The sequence below is a fragment of the Eurypyga helias genome, unplaced genomic scaffold (genome assembly GCF_000690775.1).
Source record: "Eurypyga helias isolate BGI_N326 unplaced genomic scaffold, ASM69077v1 scaffold6868, whole genome shotgun sequence".
In the NCBI taxonomy this organism is placed as follows: domain Eukaryota; kingdom Metazoa; phylum Chordata; class Aves; order Eurypygiformes; family Eurypygidae; genus Eurypyga; species Eurypyga helias.
The window spans coordinates 51,502-78,523 of NW_010264904.1; the positions used below are offsets into that span (position 1 = coordinate 51,502).

At 40.4% G+C, this 27,022-nt stretch overlaps 2 protein-coding genes across 2 annotated transcripts in view; one reads left to right on the forward strand and one right to left on the reverse strand.

Moving 5' to 3' along the window:
- The window catches only part of LOC104513239 (lipopolysaccharide-responsive and beige-like anchor protein), a 59,153-nt gene extending 42,693 nt beyond the window's left edge, over positions 1-16,460 (forward strand). The window contains 4 exon segments of the mRNA XM_010156525.1: positions 5,447-5,548; positions 6,758-6,972; positions 13,640-13,791; positions 16,038-16,460. Of these exon segments, the coding sequence (XP_010154827.1) occupies positions 5,447-5,548; positions 6,758-6,972; positions 13,640-13,791; positions 16,038-16,128 (560 nt within the window). The 3' untranslated portion in view covers positions 16,129-16,460.
- Positions 16,461-24,764: 8,304 nt separating this feature from the next.
- The window catches only part of DCLK2 (doublecortin-like kinase 2), a gene marked incomplete at its 5' end in the record, with an annotated part of 72,964 nt that continues 70,706 nt past the window's right edge, over positions 24,765-27,022 (reverse strand). Inside the window, one exon of the mRNA XM_010156527.1 lies at positions 24,765-24,992. Coding sequence (XP_010154829.1) covers positions 24,765-24,992 — 228 coding nt within the window. The remainder of the gene's footprint in view (positions 24,993-27,022) is intronic.

Here is a 27,022-nt window from a genome sequence, read left to right on the forward strand (position 1 = left end):
AATCCCCAGTAAGGGCAAACTCATTCCAGAAAGCTTCGCATTGCACATGGTGTAGGAATTAAGAGGCTGGGGATTATGGAGTTTTGAAATCTGAATTGTGATATCCAATTCATGAAGGCTTGTTAAATCTTTTTCTTTACTGTTTCTTTTGGGAGCATAGTGAACCTGTTCTCTTGACACAATGTCAATGAAAATCTCATGTTAGTACTGAATAGATGTTAGTCACTTGTTGCACGGTGTGACTGTGGGAAGGAATACAATAAGTCTTTCCTGTGTTATATTGGCTGAAATGAATTCTTAAGGTAAATCTAATAGATTTTTCTTCACTGAACAAAGGTAACAGCACTGCAGTATCTTCTGTCATTTATGTTTTTAGATTTTGCTTCAGGATAGAATGATATGTTGTTAAAAAATATTGTTCCTTTTTCAGAAATTGTATGGTCAAAGTGTTTTTTGCAAAAACAAAATGTGTATCTAAGCATAAGGTTGTACTTTTTGTTGTTAAAAAAAAAAAGTCTGAACAGATGGGAAGTAGTTTGAAGGAATTAGAGGAAATTTTGATGGAGTGTCATGTGAAGAACCGGACAACAATCAAGTTCCGACATAATATGAAAAGATTGCACTGTTACATAAAAATGCGTATTTACAAAAGAAAGATTATGCAAATTTAGGTTTTAGGAATACTTCAGTAATAACTGTGTGGTATTGCTTTAGTAGGATCACATCCATCAAAGAGCTAGACTTTCTGTGCCAGTGGAGTGGGGTTTTAACCGGTTGGCTGTTATTTAAATGTTCACTGTGTGTCATCTATAAATGATGTTAATGTACAGAGTTTATATAATAATTGACAGTCATCACTTTGATGTAATTAAACTCTGAAACTTGCTATATAATCGGCATAGAAGCCTACCAGCAAACTAGTAGTCTTGATTTACGTACGTTTTGCTGAAAGCACTTTTGTCCAAATGCCATACATTCTATAAGTACATTTGTACTTCTCAAATTGATTTCACACCTTTTATTGTTTTCCTCAATTTTTGTTATGTGAAGCAACTTCAATATTGTGAAACTTGTAAATGACTTTCAGAAGACTTTTCTTACATACGTAATTTGGTTTGGTTGACATAACCTGAGAAAAGCACTCAATCACTTGTTTTCGCAAGAAGTGGGTAAAAAGATAGTTAGATTGATTGATGCTTCATTTAATTCTGATTTTAAATTGACATAAAATCACTTAATTAATTTGCCATTTAAAAGTGCCCTACAGCCTCTGCAATCACAGAATAATGATTCAGAAATGACTGTTTGGCTGTCTGTGACTTATCATAATTAACTGTCTTCTCAGCATAAAACATAAAAAGGAGCATAGTAAAATATTTTATATTCTAATGTGCTGCATAATATTGTCTCACCCAGAAATAGTATGAAATGTATCTGACATTTCACTGTGAGAGAAGTTTTTCAGCTGCTCTCTGGTTTGATTTTTTTTTAGGGGGAGATTTTTCTTTAAATGTGTTCCTGTGTGTGGCTGAGCCCTAACAGCTTAGTGCTGAAAATACAGAAAGTCGTCTTTTTGGGAGTTTACTGATTGATTTAAATGTTGTGATCCTGTTTTGTTTTGTAACATCACTGAAGCTGAAAAAATGGTGTAGAAAGACCCGGCAATGCAAACAAATTTCTTGTTATCTGGTGGGGTGTATCTTCTGGATGCCATTAAAGTAGAAGAAAGTTTCGACGTTGCTGTAATCCCACTGTTGCTTTTTAAACGTGGTTTCCAAACGCCTAATATTTTTTCACTAGAATATCACCATAAGCTGACATAATATCATGTGCTCTTCTTTTATCTTCTGAAGCTTGAATTTTATGATTTAAAATGTACTTTAGTCACTTAAGGAAGAGTGATATTTTATGCTGTTTTCTATGGGAAACAAGCTTTGCAGAAATTATTTAATGGAATATAGGAGAGTTCTTTTGAAATAATTTGAATGGTTACTGTAAAGTATTCTGTCCGTTACTGGAAAACAACTTCACATATACATCCTGTGACTTACATAATTCATTGACAACATTTGGTGCAATGTGAATGTGGCATTAAGATTCTTGCAGCATTCAACTTCAAGTGGCGATCCAGCAATGGTGTAGACTAAGGATATATACTATGATGAGAAAAGCACATCTGTAAAACTGTTGTGCCTTGGTTATTAGTGCTAGGATTTGAACTATCTTTAATCTCATTTGACTTGTTCATCTTCCTTAAGGATCTCCATAAAGATGCACTGAGTATTCTTTTCAGTCCTTAGTTAGGGTTTGCATCAGTGGTCGTAAACCTGCTTAGCGGACAAAGACTCTTTTCCCTTTGAAGTCACTTCCCCAGCTTTTCAAAAGGTCTGCAAGCTGGTTCCCCTAAAACAATTTAGAAAAGTTTGAAGTGGTGCCCCTTAAACCAGCAACAAAATAAAATTTTCTCTTTGCATTATTGAAAACCATGACAATCTTCTGAAGCAATAACAGTTTAAAAGCTTTTAAAGAAATCTGTTCTGCTCTACGACCAGCTTTTAAGTTGACCCCATTATTTGGAAAATCAGAGGCTTGGAAACCCCTAAATACTTGACATTCTTATCAAAGGAGTCTGCCTGACTTTTCACAGGACTCTTCTTTTACAGTATTTATTCAGGTCCTCATGTCTTTAAAGATGCTATTCAGATTTCTTCTCTTTCTTTTTTGCATTATAGTGTTTCTTTAGAACAAATGAAATTTAGTAAACAGCTGATATAATTTATAAAACACTGATCCTGCCACCTGTAGATTTATACTGTTATGTTTGAAGTCAAGTCCAAATTCTAAAAAGACTGTGAGTGTTGCTTATGTAATTTTACTTTTCTGTGAACTGTGGTAAATATATATGCTCAGTTTCTACGCCTTGTTTTAAGGATTGTAGCTCCTACATTTTATGTATATAGTTACTGACAGCCTGACCTGGGTAAAGCCTAGAGTAAGGTGGTTGCTGTAAACAGTAAGTTTACTATCAGGATTTTTTCATCTGCACCTCCTAATAATTTATTTGGACATTGCTTCTAATAAGTCTTCTAACTCCAGCATCATCTGTTCATTACCCCTACTACAATATTGTACGTTTATAACTTCTCTGATTTCAAAACTTTCATTAAGATATGTAGTAAGTAATTAGATTAATTCCTTGCCGATCTATGCAAGTATGTGTTAAATGCAGTTTCTGAAAGTGAAAGAAAACAAAACAAAGTAAGAAAACCAGAATTCTAGAATTTTGCTAACATAAGTGCTCATTGAAAAGAAAACAAACTAACAAGAGCTTTAAATGCACAAAATGCTGCCTCCTGTTTCATGGCTTGGGGACAATATGGAGAAAGAATTGGGTCAGCAAAATTAAACTGTTACTGGATAAGACAACTGTTACAGTTACCATTGCATTTGCCCCTAAAACTGCAAATTTGTGGCTTGTCTACACAATGTTCTTTTATGAATCTACTAAGGTGCCTGCCCCACATTTAGGTGAGAAAAGTTCAACAGAGCAAACTTTCTCTAAAAGGGTTGTGAGCGTTCATAGGATCAGCCACCTGAGAAGCACCTAGAGGTCATTAAGTCTACCCTTATGCTTCTAATTTGTTGGGAGTTTTTCCTTTGCTTCCGAACTGTCTGCCATACTTCCTGGGCTTGAGTGTGTTTTGCCCAGCATTACACAAAAGGAAAGCAATAGCTTTTAATGATAATTTATTAAGAGATTATGGACAATTCAGCAAGTTGCTCCAAAGCATTTCCAGATTGAAAATGCTGATAAGATGCATGCATATGTGTGTGTGTATGTATGCATATATGTATATATTTAGCATGCATGTGTATTTCTGAAAAGAAACAGGTTTACATACTTTTCAGAATTTTGTATTGTGGATATAAATTATAGATTATAGCAGTAACTGCAGAATAAATCTAATTTTGACAGGTCAAAATCCTTGATTTGATACTTTGTTATAGATTATGACTTTTGTAAAAAGCTGTTTGAATGTGGCAGCTACATGGACACACTGGGAGGTGTTGGAAATGAGCTGAGTAAAAAATGTAAAATATTGAGAGTAAGCTAAGCTGTAATTATGCAAGCCCAGATCTACACTCCTTTTCCACAGAAGTCTCTCGATGTTCACTTGTAAGGTCTGGGTAGCCATCTGCTTTGCTTTACTATTTTCCGTGATTTCTAATAAGACCTCTGCCAGTATTGCTAGCACATGGACACACTGATGGCATTATACTATTTTTATCTTTTGAAAAGTTACAACCCCAAATAAAATTTGAATGATGCTACCTTAGCAACAAATGAAGTCAGTTGGCCCTATTATTAGGCCATCTCTCTGCAAAACCATCTCCTGTTCTTGAAGTTAAAAAGGCTTGGTTTTACCACTGCTTTACTGCCTTGTTGGTATCACACATCTCATCACTTACTGTGAAGTGAAATTATTCCCTGCCGCTTAAAAACTTGTCTAATCCCTTTTGACACTGCATGATAACATTGCCCAAGATACATTCTTTAGAGTTTAAATGATTCATAAAACGCTATGAATGAATTAATTATATAGTAATACAAAAATAACATCGTGATTTCCATGAAATGCTAGCACTCTTGAAGACGGTGATCCAGCAAATGACCTGTGAGTGAAGTTATAAAACTATTTAAAGAACTTTATAGCATTTCTGTGTCTTGACCTGGAGAATTTTTTTTCCCCTATAAATGTGCCAGTGTACAATTTCTTTTTCTTTATGGTGTCCATATATGTTTGATTACAGAGACTCAACCAAGTATAGTTTTATTTGTTCTTGTTGCAGGAAACAATCTAATAGGAGCAGTAGCAATAACATTGGTTTTGGGTGTTTTGATTTTGCAAGCTTACCTGAAATTCATTGTGATTATCATCCTAGCTCCACATCTTACAAGGAACTAGACAGCAGGCTGAGGTTTCTACACTGTTACTAGGTTAAAATAAAATCAGTGTGTGTTTTACTTCATCTTTGGGTGCTGTAGGTGTCTCCTCTCAGTACCCATCAGTGACACGTTTACTTAATGCCTGTTATAGGAAAAGGTAGTAATTGGCTTAGATCCCTTCCTCTACAAAAAACAAGAGATGGAGGGAGGGGAGAAAGCAAATCTGTGTGCTCCAACTTCTATTTGTTTTTACTACACACCTGACTTTAATGTTAATGTGTGTTAGTAAATGCACAGGCTGAATTCCTGTAGTATACTGCTGCCGTACCGTGTAGATAGGAGTACAGAACAACCATATGCAAACAAAAGCATAGAAGTGATTTGTAGGGAACATGAACTCAAAGAGCAGGGAAACTGAAGACACGTCAGTGATTGAAAGCTGTGATTTTAGAAATAGATTGTAACCAAGGATTGCTTTTATTGTTTTTTTCATTGAAGGTGATTTTGCAACTCCTCGAGCTATTTTGACAGGACATGACTATGAGATCACCTGTGCTACCATTTGTGCTGAACTTGGCCTGGTAATAAGTGGTTCAAAAGGTAAGGTAGCTGTTGTCATTTCTTTCTGTTCATGAAGCTATAATCCTAAAGCAAAAAGGTATATAGTCTCAGGTGGCAGAATTTATTAACTTTATGATTGTTTTATTTCTAACCTTGTTTTAGTCGCTGTGGAATTTGAAACCTCTTTTTAAATGTGCTAAAACTGAAGATTATTCAGACATTAACAAGAGGCAACTGGTTTTCAGATCAGTTTCAACATCATTTCCCTATTACAGCCTGCTTATTGCTGTCTTTTTGTTTGTTTATCCAGCAAGGAATTGCGTACAGCATGCAGTTGGGTACAGCTCTTGACTTCCAGGATGGTGAAGAATGTTTGCTAGGGGTAACTTCTCAGAAAGGGGAGCACAAATTAGTTCCAGGAGAAGGAGAATGTGCTGTCTTGTTTGATGAAGGGTATATATAAACTACTAACTAAACCTCGTAGTAATTCTGTTCTGGCTCTTTGAGCTTAGCTACAAAGCCTGTAATCGCCCCATTTGTGTTGGCAGACAAATTATAAAGAATGGCATTGATTCCATGGATATTGTTTATCCTTTTCCTATTCGTGGGTCCACACTGGAAATTTCTTAGAATTAGGATCTTTCTGCTTTAGTGTTGCCAAAGCACCTACTTTGAGACACCTTTTCAAAGTTGGGTGTACTCACCTTATGCACCTCTGTGTGTTACTGTTTTATGCGTGTGAATGTTTGTGGCTTACATGCAAATCAGGTATTTGTCCAAATATATTAAACCCCAAATATTTAGTGGATCACGTATGGGTTAAAATCTGAATGTGAGAATATACACTTTTACAGTACCTAGGCATGTAAATTCATTGCACTTAGCTCTGTGTGTGTGTTCGTAGTTTGAAAATCTCATTTTAGGATTCAGTACATTTATTTTTGTGCTCTCAAAGTTCATTACTACCAGTTTTAAAAGAAAATCCACAAAAGAAAATCTGTTAGGTCTCTAACTAACTTTGATAGGTGCTCTAAAATACCTTAGTACCAAGCTTTTAAGGGATAAGCTGTTTGTTTTACTCTCTAGCACCCTTAAATTCATAGACTTTCCACTTAAAGATGGTAAAAATCATTATAATGTATTATAATATGATTACCTAAGTAGAAGTCATTACTTACCATTTGATATATGAAGTCTTTAAATGAGCATGTAAATCAATAACCAGAGATTTTTATTCTGTCTCATTAGAAGGACCATGTCTCATACATTCTATGAATGGAGATCTACTGAGGACACTAGAAGGTCCTGAAACATTAGAAGGTCCTGAAAACTGCCTGAGACCGAAACTTATTCAAGCTTCAAGGGAAGGCCACTGTGTCATATATTATGAAAATGGCCTATTCTGTGTATTCAGTGTGAATGGGAGACTTCAAGCCACTATGGAAACAGATGACAAGATAAAGGTGAGTGTACTCAGATGTGTGCTGAGGACTCGTAGTTCCAGCATCAGGAGAAGCTGTTAGTGTTGGAGTCGTGTGGAGACTCTCTCTGTAGTCAGGTCATAGAAATACATAGTACTAGACCAAAACAGCAGCATTCTGAAAAAATTGTAGTTATGGGGACCATGTACTCCTAATAGTACTGGTTTGATCTTAGAATAGCTCCGTTTGCATAGTAAGGAATATCCTGTAGACAATTCCTTGAACTGAAGAATGCAAATATTACTGATTGCTGACCAGGAGAAGCCAGGCTATTTCTTTACTTTTGAGTCCAGACGCAGGAGGTCGTTGGACATGCGGTTTGAATGCTGGCTTTACCTTTTTTGGCATCTCTGTCTACATTCCTTCATCTTTGCTTGAGATAGTGTGTGTTTTGCTGAGCTTCAGGAAGTTTATAGGTACGTGTCTATATTTCAGCTCTTTAGCCCTTTGCATTTGCTGAGCAGGCAGCTAGATTCCACATCTTTAGCTGCAAGAGACATGGAGCAAGTCCAAAACTATGCAGGAGGCATTTTAAGCTTATGATTTTATGGAAATTATTCAATCATACAAAATGCAGATCTTTTGACAGTTCCTATGAAATAGTACCTATGAAGCAGAGCAGAACCTGCCAGCCATACTGCAGTGAAGCAGAAATGTCAAAAGAACACTTCCCTTGAGTTAAAAATATTCTCATATTTTCCTTGAATGTGAAAGAAAGGGAAAGGGAAGGAATGGAAGGGCAGGGAAGAAAAAAGAAAAGCATTACCAGATCTAGTAGAAAGTTAAGGAATGCAGCAGAGACATGAACCAAGATCACATTGCTGGGTCAGCATTCAGGCTACCTGAATTGTATGAAATTATGGCCTCCATGCCAGTATTCGCGGTCTGAGGGGCACAGAATTAGAGAATGGTTGAGATTGGAAGGGACCTCTGAAGATCGGCAGCTCCAGCCCGCCTGTTCAAGCATGGCCATCTAGACCCGTTTGTCCAGGACCACATCCAGACAGCTTTTCACTATCTCCAAGGATGGAGACTCTGCAGCCTCTCTGGGCAGCCTGTGCAAGTGCTTAGTCATCCTCACAGTAAAGAAGTGTTTCCTGTACAAAACTACTTAACTGTTTACCATCAGCAAGAGGAGACTTTTGTTGTTGTAAGTGTATAGCAGTACTACACTTCCAACCTGACTTTCATCATCTGATGGAGGAGCCCAGCCACTCAGCTGCTGGGATATATCCAGTGTTCTTTTCAGCTCAAAACTCTTGAAAGCTTCTCCTTTATTTGGATTAGATGTTTCAGGAAGAAAATGCCTCTTCGCCCTCATGTTTGGTTTACAGAATTATTGAAATTCTTTCAGATGCTGTGTAAAATTCTAAGCATTTTTAAGTTTACGCCTGACCTTCTCTTGACTCTATTCGTGTTAATTCTAAAGATGGAAGATGTGTCAATATATTTGAACAAATTTTGATCTTCATTATTTCCGTTTTAGGTCTTACATTGAACAGTGAATGCCTGTTACCACTCAAGTCTCCTGTGTAGTTCAGGGCATTCCAATTAAACCCTTCTAAAACTCTGTCATGGACTATATACTCTGTTAATGCAGCATCCCTGTTTCTCCTGAATATAATTCTATGATTCAAAATGGAAAAATGGTTGGGGGTGGAATATGCAGAAATAACTCTCTGTGCAGGTCTCTTTTCCATAGTGAGAGTGCTGTCTGCAGGGGTGAGAGGCCATTAGATCTTTGGATGCCGTGGCAGCCATCAGTGCAGTTTTGAGGCTGGGGAAATGAAGTAGGAGTGTGTATATTTCTGTCCCAAGCCATTTTTCCAAATCAGTGTAGATTCTTGCTTCAATATTTTAATCTTTCTTCAATTCTCTGAAATCGCACCTTTGGCTCTCCTTGTACAAATGGTTTTGAGATTTTCAGCCTGCCTTTCATCCCGGTTCTTTCCATAAAGCAAGTGCGTATCACAGTGTTTTCTCTTTTTACAATAATAATGTTGATAATCTGTCACTTTCAGATGTGATTATGTTGTCAGCTAGGCCAACAAATCTGTAAAATATCTAGAAATCCCTTGCTGGCTTAAACAATTTCTGTAGTGTTTCAGTCAGTACCCACAGCTTTAGGAATGTTGCTAGAGGCAATGGAAGTTCCGCTCTCTGTGGGCCAGAATTACATATGTACAGGAGTTTGGGGTTTATTTTGTTTTGTTTTCTTTCTCTCCCAGTGGTCCCAGTTGGGCTTTATGCTTAAACAACGTACAGCGTCTTTCCCAGTGCTTCTGCACTATATCATGTTAGAAGGCAAGTGGCAACTGCATGATTAAAGTGGGGGCATTTAAAATGAATCATACCTACCTACCCATGGGCTGTGCTGACAAACACTTTTCGTTGGGTTTTGTTCGAGGAGGATAGAAAAGGGAAGGAAAAGGTCGTTAACTGTTGAATCTGTAATGTAAAATTCCAGTTTCTATCTTCCTGTGGTCTTAAGCATTGAATCTGTAATGTTACATTTTAGTTTCTGTTTTCCTGTGTGGATATGGACCAGTACTTCAGAACATTATTGACAAAACTAGCAGCATTCGCTAGTGATGTTTGGAACAACATTCTGATTTTTTCTTGTATTCTTGTGCTAGAAAACTGCTAGAAAAATTTCAGACGCTCTGGGGAAATTCAAAGTCTAATCAATGCCTTCCACCTGTTTTTGTTTTAAATACTGTATTGCTCAGTGGAGCTTGGGCGTATCGCAGTACATCTACCACGTAATGTTTAGATATCTTAATGAATAAGTTAACTCTAAATAGTCTGCTTGTTCTGAGAAGTAAAGTTATTTTACCCTAAACAAAGACTGTATGCTGTTTCACCCAGAGGAACCAATTTATTTTCCTTTCCTGAGTCTGTTTTGAAATGTGGAAGTGCCCAGAAGACTCCTGCTGCTGTAAGCCCAGGCTGTCACCGTGTCAGCTCTGCCTTTTTACAGAGCACTGCCTTTCAAAAATCTGAGATGTTAAAAGGGATTTGTGCAAAGTTTTGAGGCTTTCCAAGGAAATACAAGTCAGAAAGGCAGCTTTTAGAACATGGCTGAAATTGTGCGCTTTGGGGATTATTTGAGTGTCTGAAGCTCATGTTGTGAGAAAGATTAGCTGCTGAGTTGTTTCAGTTTCGTACCTACCAGAATCGTAGATAAACTACGCTGGGGAAAAGCAGAACAGTAAAATTGATTCACGTCGTCCTCTACACCAGTTGGAGTACTTGGGAGTAAAAGCATCCTTTAGTTTGTTGAATCTTGAAGGGCATGTCATGAAACTGAACTGTTGACAGGGTGACCTTTTCCTACCATTCATTCCTTCATTCATATATATGTATATGTGTAGGCAAGTGGCTGAGAAGTGTGGTAATAAACAATAAAAATAAATAAATCCAAACAATAAAAACAAATAAATCAGCATCTTGTCTTCATGACAAGCCACTGACTTAATAAAATTGCATAGTTATTAGTAAGGGTTCAAAGCCTATACTTCATTTAATCGAAAGATCACAAAACCCACTGCATTTTGCAGGTAGTGGAAGAGTTAAAGATTAATGGCTTTAATTTGCCTTTTAATATAGCATTTCTTCAGTAAAAGCCTCAAGAATAAAAATCAAGTGAACCATGACCATAAGGTTAATGGATTTTCATCAGCTGAATTTTATAAGTGTAGCAAATAATTATTTGTCACGGTCTTCATTGCAATTTGAAAATACCCTTAGGAGACTGACATTGCTATAGAGAAGAAAACCACCCCATATTGATTTTTGCTTCTGATGAATAATCTTTTTAATAATTGTGTGTGGTACATTAGATCTCATGATCGTCTACTCAGTGCACGCAAGTTCTAGATAATTTTCACAGTCTTGTCTCAGTTGGTTTTCTACTCCTTTCCTACTGGGTTACTCTACTTTTCTGAGAGGGTCTTTAAATGAGTTTTCAAGCTCCTTGGGGCTTTGCTTTGGGAGGTGCTTCGCCTGTTTTTGTAGGCTGGTAGAGACAATTTATGGTTGGAACATTTGTTTTGGGGGGGAGAAGCTTCAGCGCAGAATACTGATCTCTAACCTTGAATTCAATTTTGTATAGTTGGCTGTGATTGGAAAAAACCTCCACATACTCTGCTGTGTTGTCTCTAAATTCACATATGTGTGTTGTCATCTTCGTTCAAAACACAGCTGGAATAGCTTTATCATCTGTTTTGTTTCAGTGTTATAATATTTTGTTTACAGTGTATGCTTGTATTTCAATTACATTCATTTTAAAGGTATTGCATGAAATGAAGTTTTAGCAATGTGATTCATTGTGATTACTTGGGAGTTGTTGCAGTAAACACTCAAAATTTATAATATAACATCAAGTCTCTATCTTAAGTGTTCCACTTACATAATTTTAAAGATTATATTGGGCATCATAGTAATAGAGCACAGCAGTACAAAAAATACAGATGTGCAATATATCTGACTTCAATTACTGCTGTTCACGAAGCAGTATCTTATGTACACTGTATATTTTGGTTTCTAGGCTTGTCAGCAGTCTGTATAAACACTTTCATGTTGCATGAACATAGCGTTTTGTGTGTTAGTTTCGCTCATTTTTGTGGTGCATGCGCTATAAATTCTGTGTATTAAAAAGCAATTTCCTTTTCCTGAGGAATTTCAAATCACAGTAGGTTAAAAGTTTTGCATATTGGAATACTGTAGAAGCAGAGATTGCAAGTGCCAAAATACTTGCAGACTTCAGCAGAGAGAGATATGTTGGCAAGACTGTCTTCAGTTCTTTCTACTGCTTCCTAAGTTTAAATCTTTCAACTGGAATTATGCTTGCAGGTTATCATCTTGAGGCAATTTCCTTGCCTTCTAGTGACAGTGTTTTAGTTAACGTGGATCAGTCTGTTTGTAGAACATGTGTGTGTGGAATTTAAAAGCCAATGCTCTGAATATCCTCCATTCTTCCATTGTTTTGTTGAAAAGTTTTGTGGCTCCCTGCCTTGAGTCAGGGAGCTGAAATTTATCACGAGTTAATCCTGGTGTGAAGGATGTGTATTTTGTTGAAAAGCTGACCAAATTTAGCCAATTCACAAATCTCGGGTTAAATGCATTCAATAGATAATGCTCAGCATCGGCATTCTGTACTGAACATCTCTAGCCCAGGGATACAGGGTTTTTCTCTGCAGCCAATCCTCCCCTACAGTGAGGTGCACAACAGTGCCATAGCCAGAAACATGATGAGGTCATGGCGTTGTTGATGAGCCTGGATGAGCAGGGGGAATAGCTGGTGGGGAAGCAGAGGAGAAAGAAGAGCAGAATTGAGGATGGAACCAAGGACAGAAGGAAAGAGGTGTTTGCAGGAGTGAGAAGAACAGACAAGTAGAGATAGGGATAGAGAAACTTGTCAGAGGCTGGGAGAAGACAAGAAGAGGCAGAAAGCAGTGAGGCAAAAATAGGAACTGGAAGTAGGAGCAATGGAGTGAAGGATTAGGTAGGATCAGGAGTTTAATACTAGATAATAGTGCTTCATAGTAGCAATGTTCAGTATTTTCCTTTTGATAACAGCAAATCATCCAGCAAACAAGTAGCAAAAGTTGTTTCTCACCCTTCCGTGTGTTCAAATGAAGAGGATGATAGGCTGCTGCTGTGCTGAGTATTGTGTACAAAAATAAAAGTAGAGAGCAGAGAAGAGAAAAAGCTTCTGAAGTCAAGCTGGGCCGCGAAAGTCAGAAAGAGAACTGAGAATAGGCATCTGGAAACAGGAGGAGAGCATGGGAAAAGGTTTGGGCTTACAGGAGTTATTAGTAATGGTCCAAACAGTAGTTGTAAGCATCTCAGGTAACCGAGGAAAGTTGCTTCCAGGTACTTGGTACATATCATGATTTTTCCAGCAGCACACAAAAAATATCAAAATAGATTGAAGACTCCTGTTTCAAGAAGTCTCACTATGAAAACCAGTGATATCCCTTCTTTCTCCATGATGTGGATCCTAAGTAAAGATTTCAAATGTAGACTTGCCATCAGTCCCCATGGTGCGTGCAAAATCCGGGTATAAGCCATTGAATTTCTCACAGCCGGTTTCAGGATAGATGAGGAAAGGAAACCCCTATTAGAGGGGTGGATCATTGACTTATTCATCTGGAGCAGAAATCTCAAAATGCTGGTCTAAATTAATTCTAGTAATGTGTACAACATTTCAGTTCCCTCCATCACTCAGCCTTGTGCCAGAGAGAAAAGGAGGATAGCTTCTGCTAGGCTAGTATGAAGGGCCCCTGGGGCAGTGTCGGGTACTATATCTTAATCCCAGCGCTGCTGGATCTTGTAAATCTTGCTAATTAGAAGAGCAGATTTTTTTAGCTGACTTCATATTAGATGTTTGGAATATTGAATGAATCACAGGTAAAGTAAAACTCGACTAGTGACATCTAATGTATTAAAGAGATTGGCGCATAAAGCATTAATTCTGTTGCTGGGTGGAATAACGTAACAATAATATTGCTTCCCAAAAGCCTGTATTGATACTGAGTCTCCTCAAACATTCAGCTGTCAATATGAAACCCTTTATGAAAGTGAAAGAGGGGGAGGAAGAGCAACACACATTTGTCTGACCAATATCCATGTGGTTTCCCCCTAGGCAATTCAGCTGAGCCGAGATGGACAGTACCTGCTTACAGGTGGAGACAACGGAGTTGTCATGGTATGGCAGATGTGGGACCTCAAGCAGCTTTTTGCTTACCCAGGGTGTGATGCTGGAATCCGATCCATGGCCCTGTCGTATGACCAAAGGTTAGAGCAAAGCGCGGTCTTCACAAGAGTTTCGGAGAATATGTACCTACAGTTGGATTGTATTTCTGGTTTTCTTCTGATTCTGATTTTCTGTGGATCACAGATCCTGGTGATGATGTTGAGAATTCTGCACTTGCATCAATTTCTTTTGAACGTGTCGTATTTAGGGCAGATAATCTTTTTCAGGATTTCAGCTCTCGGGGGAATGAAGAGAGATTCAAGAAATCTGACTGTGGCGGACTTTCAAGATGGGTTGGGTTATTGACCTGTGCAAGTGCACAGTGTGGGTCACATGGAGGTGGAAGGTTACATATGTGCTTCTCCTGTTTCTTCTTTCACTTACAGAACAAATCCCATTCCTAATTCCAGACCCTTAAATCATAAATAGAACAGTTGGAATAGCTGCACAAGATTCCCTTCACACATCCATATTTTGCTAAAGCAAATATTAATTTTCATTTCTAGAAAAGTTATTTTATCCACATAAAACATGACCCTCCTTGAAGATTCCTTCTCCTGAAGGCGATCAGTCAACATTTTGACTGCATTTTATGTTTTCCACTGCAGCTTCACTTGCACACTTTTAGCTTGCAGGCTAGAGTTTTGTTTGCTTTCGTGCGTTTGCTTAGCAGAGTTCCTGTGTACTTTCCAAGCAGATTTGGCTCCTAAATCCCTTGGGACTGCCTACACTGTGCAGTACAGCTTATTGCTGAGAGTCAGCCTCCCACCTACTGCAGTCCATACTGATGTTTTAACATTTCTACCTGGACTACATTTCTAAAACTTACATCAAATGAATTTAAAAAAATCCAAACCAGCAAAATTTTTAGACTTCGGTGAAACATTCAACTTCTTGTTCAGCATAATTGGAGATTAGAGGCATTTTTGAAGAAACAGTTTTACATTAAGAAGCCCCTGCTGTTAAAAATACTTAAAAAGGTGGACTTACAGTGCTGAATTTTAGAGCTCTGAAATGTATAAAATTTTGCTTTTAGAGAATCTTCAAGCTGTAATGAATAGCATGTCAGAATAATCTTTGCATGCCAATAAACTGAAACTTAATATGGGCAATATTCTACAAATAAATTTATCAACGTGCTGAAGTTAGGAACCTGTTCACTTTCAGTTTAAAGATGCAGAAACTCAGAAGATTACTCAGACTGTTTTACTGAATACTTACTCAGTAATTACTTACAGTAATTTATTTGGAATGCACAAATGTATGTGTTTGAGCGACAGCGTGCAAAAAGATGTTTTAACCTAACAGAAAAACAATCAGAATGGTGCTTTCAAAAGGAAGTGGCATGAAAACATTGCCAAAATGCAATGTTTTGGTGATCTCATACTTAGTCTTTGTTTTGAAGGACAAATTGCAGCTTTTGACTCAGATTATTTTTTTTTTTAAATTCTGAGGTTTTTTTCCTAAAATGCCAGAATTTTTTACGTCCTTATACTTTTGATTTTTGTAAAACTTTAGAATGAAATAGTCGAAAAGACGACACAGAAACTTCTCTAATTGTCTGCTATGTCTGGGTCATGGCTTTTCAAACAGATCTAAATGATCTCTGGGGGTAGGCCAAGGGTAAGGAATTCAGAAAGAAAGAGTGCCTCAGTGGGAAAGCATGATGATTACTTTCAGGAAGTCCCAAACCAACCAAAGGTTCAGATTGCTTCCAAACCCAAACACTACCATTTCCAGCCAAAGGTCTCTGCCCACATCCAATTCCTTCACGTAGATCATGTGCTTAAATGGGAGAGGTGAAACTGAAACACTTCCCTAGCCTTCCTTCACCTTGCTGCTTCACCAGGGGTTCATCCCACTCCAGTACTCCCCAAAAACCAACCAAGCAAGCCAAGAAATAATCCCAGGAGGTCTGAAGTGGCCTTCCAGGTCAGTGATGCTGGTAAACAACTCTGTTGTCTAACTCTGAACTGTAGCTTCAGGCCGCCCATACACACTGGTGCATGGTGTTTTGTGTGTTTCCTGATCCATGAGTCTGCCAGAGCTGGTGCAGACGGCAGCTTTATTCCAACCCAGCTTGCTGGACTCCTTGGAAGCCCAGGATGTGACCCCCTAAAGCCTGACTTTACTGGCACGTGGAGCGCTTCCAGGTCCAGCTGTCTGCGCTGGGAGCTGGTCGTGGCCTCGGGTTGTGGCGCCTGTATTGACGTGACTCTTCGGCGTGTCGCCTCCTATCTGGATGCGAGGCAGTTCACTAATGGGTACGGTCTTGTGTTTTCCTTAGGTGTATAATGACTGGCATGGCATCTGGGAGCATCGTGGTTTTCTACAACGATTTCAATCGCTGGCACCATGAGTATCAAACCAGATACTGATCTCCACAGACCCCAGGGTTAGCACTGACACGGGCAGCTGTCGTCAGAAGGAAACTGAACACTGCCCGTCTCCCTTGGTGTCTTGCCATGACGTCGTTTCTTATAAATAGCTATATTACATCTGAATGTAACTTAAATTTGCTGGAAGAAACAACCTATTTTTTAAAGTTAATTGCTATTTTTGTAGACCTTGCTTGACTTTTTTCGGGGAAGGGCAAAGAAGCAGAAAAATGGCTGCTGGGTTCTGTAGTTAAAAATCTATATTTTTAGTCATATTGAGAAGTCTATTTTGATCCCTGTATGTAAAAGAAACCTAAAGTAAAGACGGTTAACTCGCATTCTAGTTATAATATGAAGAAACAGATTTTCCACCTGAAGCTTTATCTATAACCTTGAGGAATATATGATTTTAACAGAGTGGAACTGAATTACGACGTTTGGGCAATTTTGATCTGTGCTATCTGTACCACACTTCGTCTCGTACTTTTCCAAATGATTGTACTACATCAGCACTAAAGTTTCTGGGAATCAATGGTAATATTTAAACTAAGGTTAATGTAATTTTAAACTTTGCAGATCATTTCCATCAATGTTACTATTCAAGCATGTTTCTAGGCTTAGGCAATTAGTTCTTTTTTAGTTGTATGTTTTGTGCAGTTAAGAGAGAGAAATCAGGAATGGAGTTTGTGTTAGACCAGGTGTGAATCCTTCTAGTTTCTAGCTGGCACCTCCTTCAAAGCACACCAAAATGTGAGTTGTTCCTCAAAATCAGAAAGGCTATTTTGAAGAGGTTAAACTCAAATCAGAAACCTGCAGAGACAGGTAATTTTTAACAGGTGTGAGTACCAAAGCACACTTCTGCTGGTTGACTGCGAAAGCACTGAAAAGGCTGGCGTTCGCTGGTGCATGGCCTCTGCGCAGTCGCAGCGGCTCGGCACTGGCGGGTGACTTTCTTCTTTTCCCCAGAGCTAGCCCCTGCAGTACCCTAGCACATGCCATATTCCTTTCCTGCATATAGCAACAATGTCTTTTATATTTTGCTACCACCAAATCCATTCAGGTCCTGCCCAATCATACAAAATTACCTCTTTCTTTTAGGAAATGAAAACTAATTTATACTAAGGAACAATAAGTTATTTTGGTGTTGCACAAATCTACTTTTCTACAAGGTTGCTGTGCAGAAATCTGTGAAAATATTTGTGAAAAGAACTGTTCTTGTTTTGTAAGTCTGTATTGCATAAAAATCTTCTTTGTATGTTGTGACCTATATGAGTTGAAATTTACATTCCATATCTGTATCGATACATACGTTTCTCTAGCTGCCTACTAGAGCAGTTCCTGGGTTTTTCTAAGCATTTAACTACTGTCTCTTTCAGTAAAGATTTGGAATGAGAAAATTCAGTTTGAGTGAAGAAATTAAATAAAATTACGTTTGTAATTGAGAGCTTCAGTGGAGTACCGGGTTCTTGTGATTCAGCATATGCTTACAAGGCAGGGAATAGGTGCTACGGCGAATGCATTTAAAGTGCTCTCGGTGTTTATGCAGTGGTGACTTGTGTTTTCTGTGCTCTCTGCGTTTTTATACTGAGGTGGTTACGGTGGTGTCAGCAGAGTTACATTTCAGTTTTGTGTAGCCCAAGGATGATGTGATCAAGCGAAGGCTGTAGCTGTCATGTCTCTGGTAAGTGCGTGCCCAGTGCCTTGAGCAGTAGCATTTGTGTGCAAAACTCGGATTTCACTCTTCCTTAAGTTCAACAGCCTGCATAGTCTTGTATCAGGAGACTTGCAGGGGGAATTGGTATGTGCCTGAAGTGCAATTGGTAATTGCTTCAGGCCAGGGGTGGGTTTCCTAGGCAAGGTGGAGGGAGAAACTCCACAACAAAGGAAGAAAGGTGTATTCTGCCTGATGGAAATCCCGAAAGTCTTCTCTTTATGGTCTCCTGCTGACTTAGGAAACACTCTATTATTGATAGAAGTGATAGTTTCTGATCTTAGAGCCAAAATATTTTGGGGGGAGTTGATTTGGTAGATTGTTTTGATCACAAGATGCTTTCCCAAACTGAAAGCACAACTGTATCTGTTTTGCACATTCTGAGCGCTGCAGCCCTTCTGTGGAAAAGGACATCTCCACCCCCCGCTGCCTGCGAAGACCCCCCACTCTGGACTGCTCGGCTGGTGGCCTTGGTGAGTAGGACATACCCCTCCCTGTCCTGGTGAACAGACGTACCCCGGGCCCTGCCGTGGCAGAGCTTTGGCTGAACTAGTCCACGTCACGTTGTCTGGGATGAGGTGGCAAGAAAGGGTTAAATCTGCAACTCTTCAGATATTTGTTAGTCTGTTCAGGGCAGCACCTGGGTCAAATGGGTTGTCTGAAACCTGTTTAATCAGCAGGGCTCCTTATTAACCTGCAGCAGGGCCTTACCCAGCTGGTATTTGCAGAATATTCCTGAAGAGAGGGAGCAGAGTCCTCTGTTTCCTCAGGCTTCCAAAGGAAGCCTCATTTTTTCACGCGAGAGTCTGGGCTTTCTCCTGATACGGTAAGTAACATGGACACGGTGTTAGGTGTGGTTTAGGGCAGGTGCTCTGGGAAGCAGTGCTGCAAGTTTGGTTTGCGGGGAGATACTTAGAGCAGGGAGCTTGAAATCCCTCCTGTTCTGTGAAAATTGCTGACCTAAATGCGGTAGGATCTGGCAAGACATGGTCGTGTTGTCAGTGGTGGTTTCTCTGAAGGACGTTTGTGTTGCGGTGTTGGTGCAAGCAAAGGTAAACGAGCGCATTAATGCTGTCGAGAAGGCTTCTTCAGTTCTTGGCTGCGTTTGCTGCGTGTTACCAAAAAGCCTCTGCACCTGGAGAGTAAGGTGTATGTGGTTATTAGCTTGTGCTCCTGACTACTCCTGGTAGTCCTCGCTTACCCGCAGCTCTTTGTCTGTGCTAAAGGTTCCTGCTCTGCTGGTTTAGCAGTGAGCATAGTAAATGTCCAAAAGGGCGAATCCGCTCTAAGCCAGCGAGACCTTTCCCATACTGGGTTAGGATGTTTGTGTGGAGCTTGAGATGAGTCACTCACTCGGATTTCCCACATGATCCAACATGACACAAAATCCAAAACAGTTTACTTTCATGCAGAACCAATCTAAGGTCTTCAGGAAACTGGTACAGTTCATCATGCATGTTCCTGCTTCTGCATCATAATCTAAAGCTGCTCTTTAAAAGCTCTGGAACTGTAGGAAATAGTTGCTGGTTTTGTTTAGATGTATGGACATTCAGCTGCGGTTAGCCGAGCGCCCTGCAGTTCAAATAAACCAGTCTCATGGGGGCAAAAATGGGTCAAAACATACGAAACAAAGTTTGAAAAAATGAATTCTAACCTGTACCTGTAAACAGTCAATTTTTATGTTGCGACTTCTCATGGTAAAGAAGCATATTATTATAAAGAGTATGTAAGATATTGAACATTTTTTTTATAAATTACAGGAAATAGAACTACTTTCTTGTAAATGAATTGAGATAATCTCAGAAAGCATAGTCTGGAAACCAGAGAGATTTGTATATGTAGTGAAACCTGAAATTACATACAACTTCATATTTGCTAAGACAGAGTTTGAGACACAATTGTTTGCTGTTTTGTTCAAGTTCTTTTATTTCTTTTTCTTCCCTCATTGCTTTGGTCACTGTGTCTTGTGAGCTCTGACACGCAGAATGCTGTAGCGAGCACAACCGGGTCTAGCTGTGTGGTTAGCATTTGGTGTGTTCAGCCATCTACCATTCAGATAGATGACCTGCAGATCGCCCTTGCATTTTGCTTTTTGTCTTGTTTATCCTTCTTTAAGCAAGTACAGTAGCTGCAAAACAACACCTGAGCATTCTGAACAATAGCTACTCTCCTTTTAAGCAGATGTTTAAGCATTCAACGTTTAAACACTCTAAAAATTAAGTATCCCATGTTGATTGGCAAATATTACTCTGGGGGGAAGGGAATAGTTGCTGGTACTTGGTGAAGCTATGCTTCTCTGAATCCTCAGATTTATCTTAGGCAGTTCTCACTCTGGGCTGTTTTCCACATATGACTAAGGCACTTAAAATTCAAATGTTGTTTGAAACAAAGTCAAGACCAGAAGCAACAGCTGAGGACAGACTTCTTGGTGTGGATGGCTGTGTGGCAGCTTCTTCAGCCCCTGCCCTGCTTTGTTTTTTTTTATGATGCAAATTTAGTTTAAAAACTAAGTGGGGAGGGATATCAGAGATTTTCCCCTGACAGAAAATCTCAACTAGATACCAATTTGTGTGCATCAGACATTGGAACTGATTGCAGGAGGAGTGTTTGATTTGCTTGCCTTTTTGTAATCTTAAAAAAAAAAAAAAAGAGCTTTCTTTACCAGCATTGTGGATTGGTTACTAGTTTTGTGCGTTTCTGTGGCTTTCCAGTTGCTATTTGCATGCAGCTTGAAAGACATAATGAGTCAATGCAAAATTTCATTTCCCTTTTTAAAACTATTCAAACACAATTGATAAAAAGGTATATTTATATGAGAGTGAATAAATACTTCACAAATTTACTCTGTCAATCTGTAATAATTAGACCAGGAACTACTGGAGGGGGGAAGAAAGGTATGAAAACCAGGCTTAAACGAGAGACTTAGAATCAGAATTTCCTGCTTGCTGCATTGATTCAGCCTGAGGTGATCAAAGTGTAATTTCTGTGAATAGGAATTTGAGGCCCTTTTTGGTGAGCACACAGGCAGTGGTATAACAGGTTACTGCTCCCAGCTAATGTCTTTTCAAGTAGATAAGGAGAATGAGAGTCTTCTCACAAAGGCCAGCACTGTGATCCGTGTTGGGAAATCATGCACAGGATCTTGCTTCTGATCTCCTCGATGTATGCCAGGGTGCGGGAGTGTTACCTGCATCACCAGGGCCCTCCAAGAGGGAGGTGACGCGCGGTGTCTGGCACCCGCTCGCTGAGGGATGCCTGATCGCTTGTCGGGGTTTGGCAGCCTCTTTGGTGTACGCACGGGGTGATCTCTAGGTGTTGAGCAGGAAAATGGCACTGGATGTCACTTGTGGAAGTTGCCGTTGTTACCGTAGTCATCTCACTGCATACCTAAATCGTAGAACCTCTATTTTTGAGAGGTTGAGGAGGACTTGGAAGACCTGCTTCCTTGGAATTAAAAGACTGAACTTCCCTAGCTCAAGAAAACTTCACTAAGTCCAGTGCCCAGGGTGCACGCTGCTGTAGTGCAAAAGCCTGTGGTTTGGTTTGCTTTATTTAGGGGGACAAAAAAAAAATGGAGGAAAGGAAGGGAAAATTCAGAGCAAGAAATAGGTTAAAAATACTTTCTGCTATCTTACATGTGTAATTAATAGGCATATTTAAAAAATAATAATTTATTTAGTTCAGGAAAAATGACCCTGCAGTCTGTTAGTTTTAGTCATTTCTTCCTCCTAGCTTCTCTTCCCCAAGTATTCGGTGTAGATTGCGGTGGGAGGAGGAGGGAAACTATGTCTGTGTCTGAAAATAAGAGATCTTTACTTCCTAACGTAGTCCAAAGTCATGTTTACTGACTTATGTAAATACTGTTAATGACCAGCTGTGAGCCTGAGCCAGTACTGGATGGAGGTACCAGCGTCATGAAACACCATCTACCTTGATGTGTTTTGGTAATGGCTGTAATTAATTTTGTAAGTTGAAGAATGGGGGTGGTTGTCTGCAAGGGTTGATGGGCACCGTGGAGAGCTTAGTGTTGCGCTGATCTAGAGCAGGGGAGGATTCCGTTCTGGAATTTCAAATCTAGAACCACAGGAATTGGCTCCATTGGGATATATGACCAACTACTCACCTTTAAAGGAAGGGCTTTTTAAAACGGGACCAGGGGCTTTTAAAAAGACTTTTTTTAATAATTCATTTTTTTAAATGTAGTCATGGCAGCCATTAGGTGTCACTGTCAAGTGTTTGGAAAAGCTGGAATTTCATATGGAACATGAATTTCAGCTACTGTTATGAAACGGGAAAGGTGACAGTCCTCTCTGACAAACATGTAACTTGAGTTTACAGTTTCTGTAGTTGTTTCTTTCCTTTCGCAGCAGATAGCAGGGTTGCTTTACAGTTTCTTTTCTGTCTTTGCCTTCTTCCCACAACTGACGGTTCTACAAAGAGAGAAGGATTAAATGAAAGCGCAGGAGATGGCAAGCCAAACATCATACCGGTGAGCCTTCACGAGGTGTTTCGGTGTTAGCCAACAGGGCTTGATGGTGCAGGGTGATACTCTGAGCAGCACAAACGCACCACCTGTGCACCTGCGTCAGTGGCACATGGTGTAGTGCCGAAACTTTCCTGAGGCCATGAGGGGCGTTAGGAACTCCCCAGCTATCCCACGTTTTCATCTGATTATGTTGGCTGCATGATCACCTTTTCCAGCTGTCGTCACTATTTTTAAATAGGTGTTTTGGCACTGTCTGTGAATCAGACTACTTGTCTAAGAACGTTCAGGTGCTGATCAGTCATGAACTTGGGGACATGAGTTCAGGGTATGTGTCTTTTACTCTCTTCGGTTTGGCAGCTGTTGCCCAGGCAAATTATTGTCCCCTCTTTTATATATGGATGAGGTTTTGTGGAGCACAGCTTTTTAGATACCTCTGACAGTTTTTTCTTCTTAAAAATAAATGTCTAGGCCTTGCACAGCTCAATATCCATTCTCTTAGGGAAAAACAGAATGCAACCCGGCATTCATCACTTTGCTGCTGCTCCCTCTTTACTAATCTCCCAGTTCCATAGGCTGTCACTGCTTTCTCTGTCGGGGGCTCCCTTTCCATGCCGTAGGTGGCTGGTTAGCCCACTCCATCCGCAGTCACGCATCCTTTCTTTAGGTTAGTCTAAAATGTGCTACAGAATTCACCCGCTGCACACACGGCTGGCTAATGGATGCTGGCTGGCTTCTGTCCCGAGTAAGGTTAGTGTTACCCTCATATTTCTGCACTGTGCCAGAACCTAAATGTACGTGATTTTGTACAAAGGGAATTCCCATCCTCTCCAAATACCCTCAGCTGGCTCCAGTGAACCCACAGCAGAGTTAATTCACAATGACTGGTTCTAGCCCAACCTTTTTATTGTAGTTTAAGAAGACACGTAATATGTTTTCACACCTTGACTACCCTTTATTTGCCTCTAAGATGCTGTAGAGCTTTCAGCTGTACCATGACCTTGAATTGTCAATTGGCACTTCTTGATCTTTGCCTCTTCAAAAGCTAAACCACTCACATTCAGTCGTGTGTTACCTGTGTCTTCCACAGGAGCCAGTGAACACCAAAAGTTTATCGGAATCCCTCAGATTCAGTTCATGAAATCTTTTTGGTAGGTACCTAACTGTTCAATCCCTCCAGAGAGAGTAAGACAACACTTTGACCGACAAAATAACTGCGTTCTCAAAGAAACTAATGACTTTGGGGTTTTTTAATGAAGAAAGTTTATTGCAGATCTGTGTTTTACAAGTCTAGTAGAAAGTATAGCTAAGAAAGAAAATGAACTATGACCGATTCGTAAGAACGCGCAAAGGAGAAGAATAAGCCGAGTACATACTATACTGAACTAAGCATTATGGTAAAGAGAAAACCTCATCTATCTTGTGACTGCAGATTAAGGGCCGCTGCTCCCCAATCCTTCTTTCCAGTGCCTGCACCAGGTGAACAGGGGGATAGCGCTGACAAACCTCTGATAGCTGTTGATGGCAGGTAGTTGTAGTAGCTCCCCTGTCAGCTCACCCTACAACTAGGAGCTGCTCTGTTCATCCCAGCTTAGGTAACATGCAGCAGGCTTTCTGCTCACAAGTCCAGAGTAATTTTATTTTATCTAACAGGCAGTCTGGCCCTAGAGAAGGGTGTGGATGGACACTGCTTAGGTTAGGACAGAAAAGGGCTGGAACAAAAAGGCTTCCTTGACTCCAGTCTTTGTTACAAATAAACGTCCTGTGCTCCTGTTTAATCACAAGTCACTTTATTTAAATTCATATTCTCTAATCACTACCCTGAAGCCTGTAAGTCAGCTAACAAGCTCGATGCAAAACCAACCATCCTTCCTTCTATCTATCTCCAGTGTTTGTCTCGTGATACTTTACAGTTCAGTCCACTAAAAAAGTCTTTGTGAAAACTTGCCTCTTCAAGTTTAGTTGAAACTTGGCTAAAAACAGAGGCGTCGGAATAGAAGCTGAATGTAAACTTTCTTCCCTTGTCTTCCTCTCCTGCTTTTCTGGGAATCCTCATCCGAAGAACAGAACGGGGTCTGCTTGTAGAGGTGAGGCCAGGAAACTGTTCGTTGTCTTACTGCTCATATAAAAATGTGGTTAGCTACACCGTAAGTTAGTCTGCTTGGAGCCCAAGGCCGTGTGAAATGCAGTGAATTACACTAACAGAGAGACAAATCATCTAACGTTGCCAGAATCTTTCCCCTCCCGCTGTTCTCCAGCCGAGGGCAAAGCGCACTCCAGGCGCACGTTCACTCACCCACCGCTGGAGATGAGCTTCCCCCGGCAGAGCCCACCTTGGGCTCCCCATGTGAGGGTGGGCACAGGCCAACCGGAAACACCGTGATGTGAAATGAAGAGCAACTGTGGCCGGAGCACGGGGAACTTCGCTTGGCTTTGTTCTCATCAGTCCCGCGCAGGAGGCTGATCCCCAGCCAGCTCGGGAGCTACTGAGGCAGGGAGCGTGGGGGATCTGAGTGGCTCAGCAGCAGCAGGGAAGGGGGTCTCGGACCCAGCCGCACGAGGATCATCAGCTGTAGCAGTAAGTGCAGAAATCTTCTCCATTCCAGCTCTGCCGGAGTCCTGACAGCGCTTGCTGCAGAAAATCTGACACTCTTTATCTAGTGCTGTGTTCTAAAAACAAACATAAAAACCCAAGGCGAAATATGAAAAGAGGGGTTAAATCAAAGCCCTGCCTTAACTGCAGGGTGAAACCAATCTACAAGACGCTGAGTGCATGCATTAGGGCCAGAAGAAAAAGGAGAAATAACATTAGAAATCCTCTGTATAATTAACTGGGGCGTTTTGGTGCTGACTTTGGCAAACGTAAGGAAAACTTATCTTCCAGGTGTGCATTTGCCATGATGGTGCAGGTTCCGAATTTTGTCTGGCGAGTCTGATGTGGCAAAAAGACACGAGTGGGTATGATCTGGCAGGAGCTCTTGGCACCAAAACGTACGTACCTGCGGTTTGCAGGCACAAGTGATCACGCTCAGTAATGCATTTTCTGCAACGCATCAGGCGGTGCAGAAGTGGGCCTGTTCGTGAAGATGACCGATGCAAACCTGACCATTTTTTCTACCTTGAGGCAAGGGTCTTATTGTTGAGAGTTAGGGAAATGACCTCTCATCAAGCTGGCAGGGTGGCAAAGATGCATCATTTCAATACTGTACTTAAAAATGAGTTCACTGGAGAAGAAGAGTAGCAGGTCAGAATGAATACTGAGAACTCTCTTGTGCAGTAAGTGGATTATCTGGAGGATGTGGTGTGTCTGCTGAAGCTGACAACCTTCCTACCCCCTGAAGGATACTGCAAGTTCTAATAAGCCACAGTGTAATGTTTAATTGCTGGTGGAATGGCTAAAGTGACCTAGAGGGAAATCCAGTAGTTTCTCTGTCAAAAAGCAGGTATCAAAATTGCTCTCTAAGACTTGGAGGGACAGCGTAACTGGTCGTTTCACAGTTTGAAGGCTGATACTGCTCATTGTAAATCCATGGACTTATTGGCTTAACGGTTTACTGGTAATACAGATTTAAGTTAATTTGATATTCATTAACTTCTCTCTAGTTTCTTAGTTATGCAGAGTGGTGGAAGGAACACTTAGGCTGGTCCCGCACAGCCGGGGCTTTTTACAGCAATCCACAAACATGTGACACTTGAAGGAGGGGCAGAGCACAAACAGGCTTCACCTTTGCGGCACCTCCTGCACACGCAGGTGTAAGCATTACAGGATGCTGCTACCTGGAAAGGCAGTATTTGAGCTGGGATGTGCTATCGAGTCGTTAGGTAAGGGCAGGTGCGCTGCCTGTTCTTCAGCAGTTTCTTTTTTGACTGATTGCTCAGGTCTTGCTTTACTGATGTGAATGTGTCTGCATATTCTTGGTAGAGGTTGTCTAATACACTATTCACTAAAATATGTAGTTTTAGATGATTTTCTGATTCAAGTTAGCTTTAGCCCATCTTTTTTCAGATGTGGTTTATTGCATCAAAGTCCTCAAGAACAGCAAACCCTCTTTGTTTCCAAACTGATCGTAGAGCTCGGTGGTGAAGATTTCTCTGTCGCCTGAGTTGGCCAAGAGAGCTGGGATAGTATGTGATTTCTCCAATAAGAAGTCTCATGACTTTGCAGGTGTATGGATAGTGGGTTGTTCTGGAATTGGTCTCTCTCAGACTCTGCTGCAGCTACGCTCTTGGGCGTAACGATGTGGCTGTGCTGGGGCTGGGGAGGTAGCAAACAGTCTTATGCTACCCCACCTCTCCCCCAGGCCTTCCTGCCAGGCTTTTTCAGACCAAAGCACTGAGTATAAAAGTTCCCAAAAGAAAAGGTTAAGTATTTTGAATTTGGGGTGTTCTGGTTTTCTGTCGAGTTTTAACGAGTCTCCATGCACACAGGTACAAGGAGAAAACTCGGTAGCACACAACTGAATTCTCTGCTGCTAACGCTCAACTTACTTGGCAGAGGGAGCATACAGGGAAGTGAGTAGCCGAGCTGCACCTAGGCTTTGGGGATCAACTACAATGTGCAGAAGTTTTATTGTTATCAAAGTGGCTGCTGTGCTGGCAGGACTGCATTTCCTCTTCTGCTTCCTAGAAAAGGAGTTGTGAACAAACGGGTTTCTGCTGTTTGAGTGGCAGGGGGAGGTGCTTATACGGGGGAAGCTGCC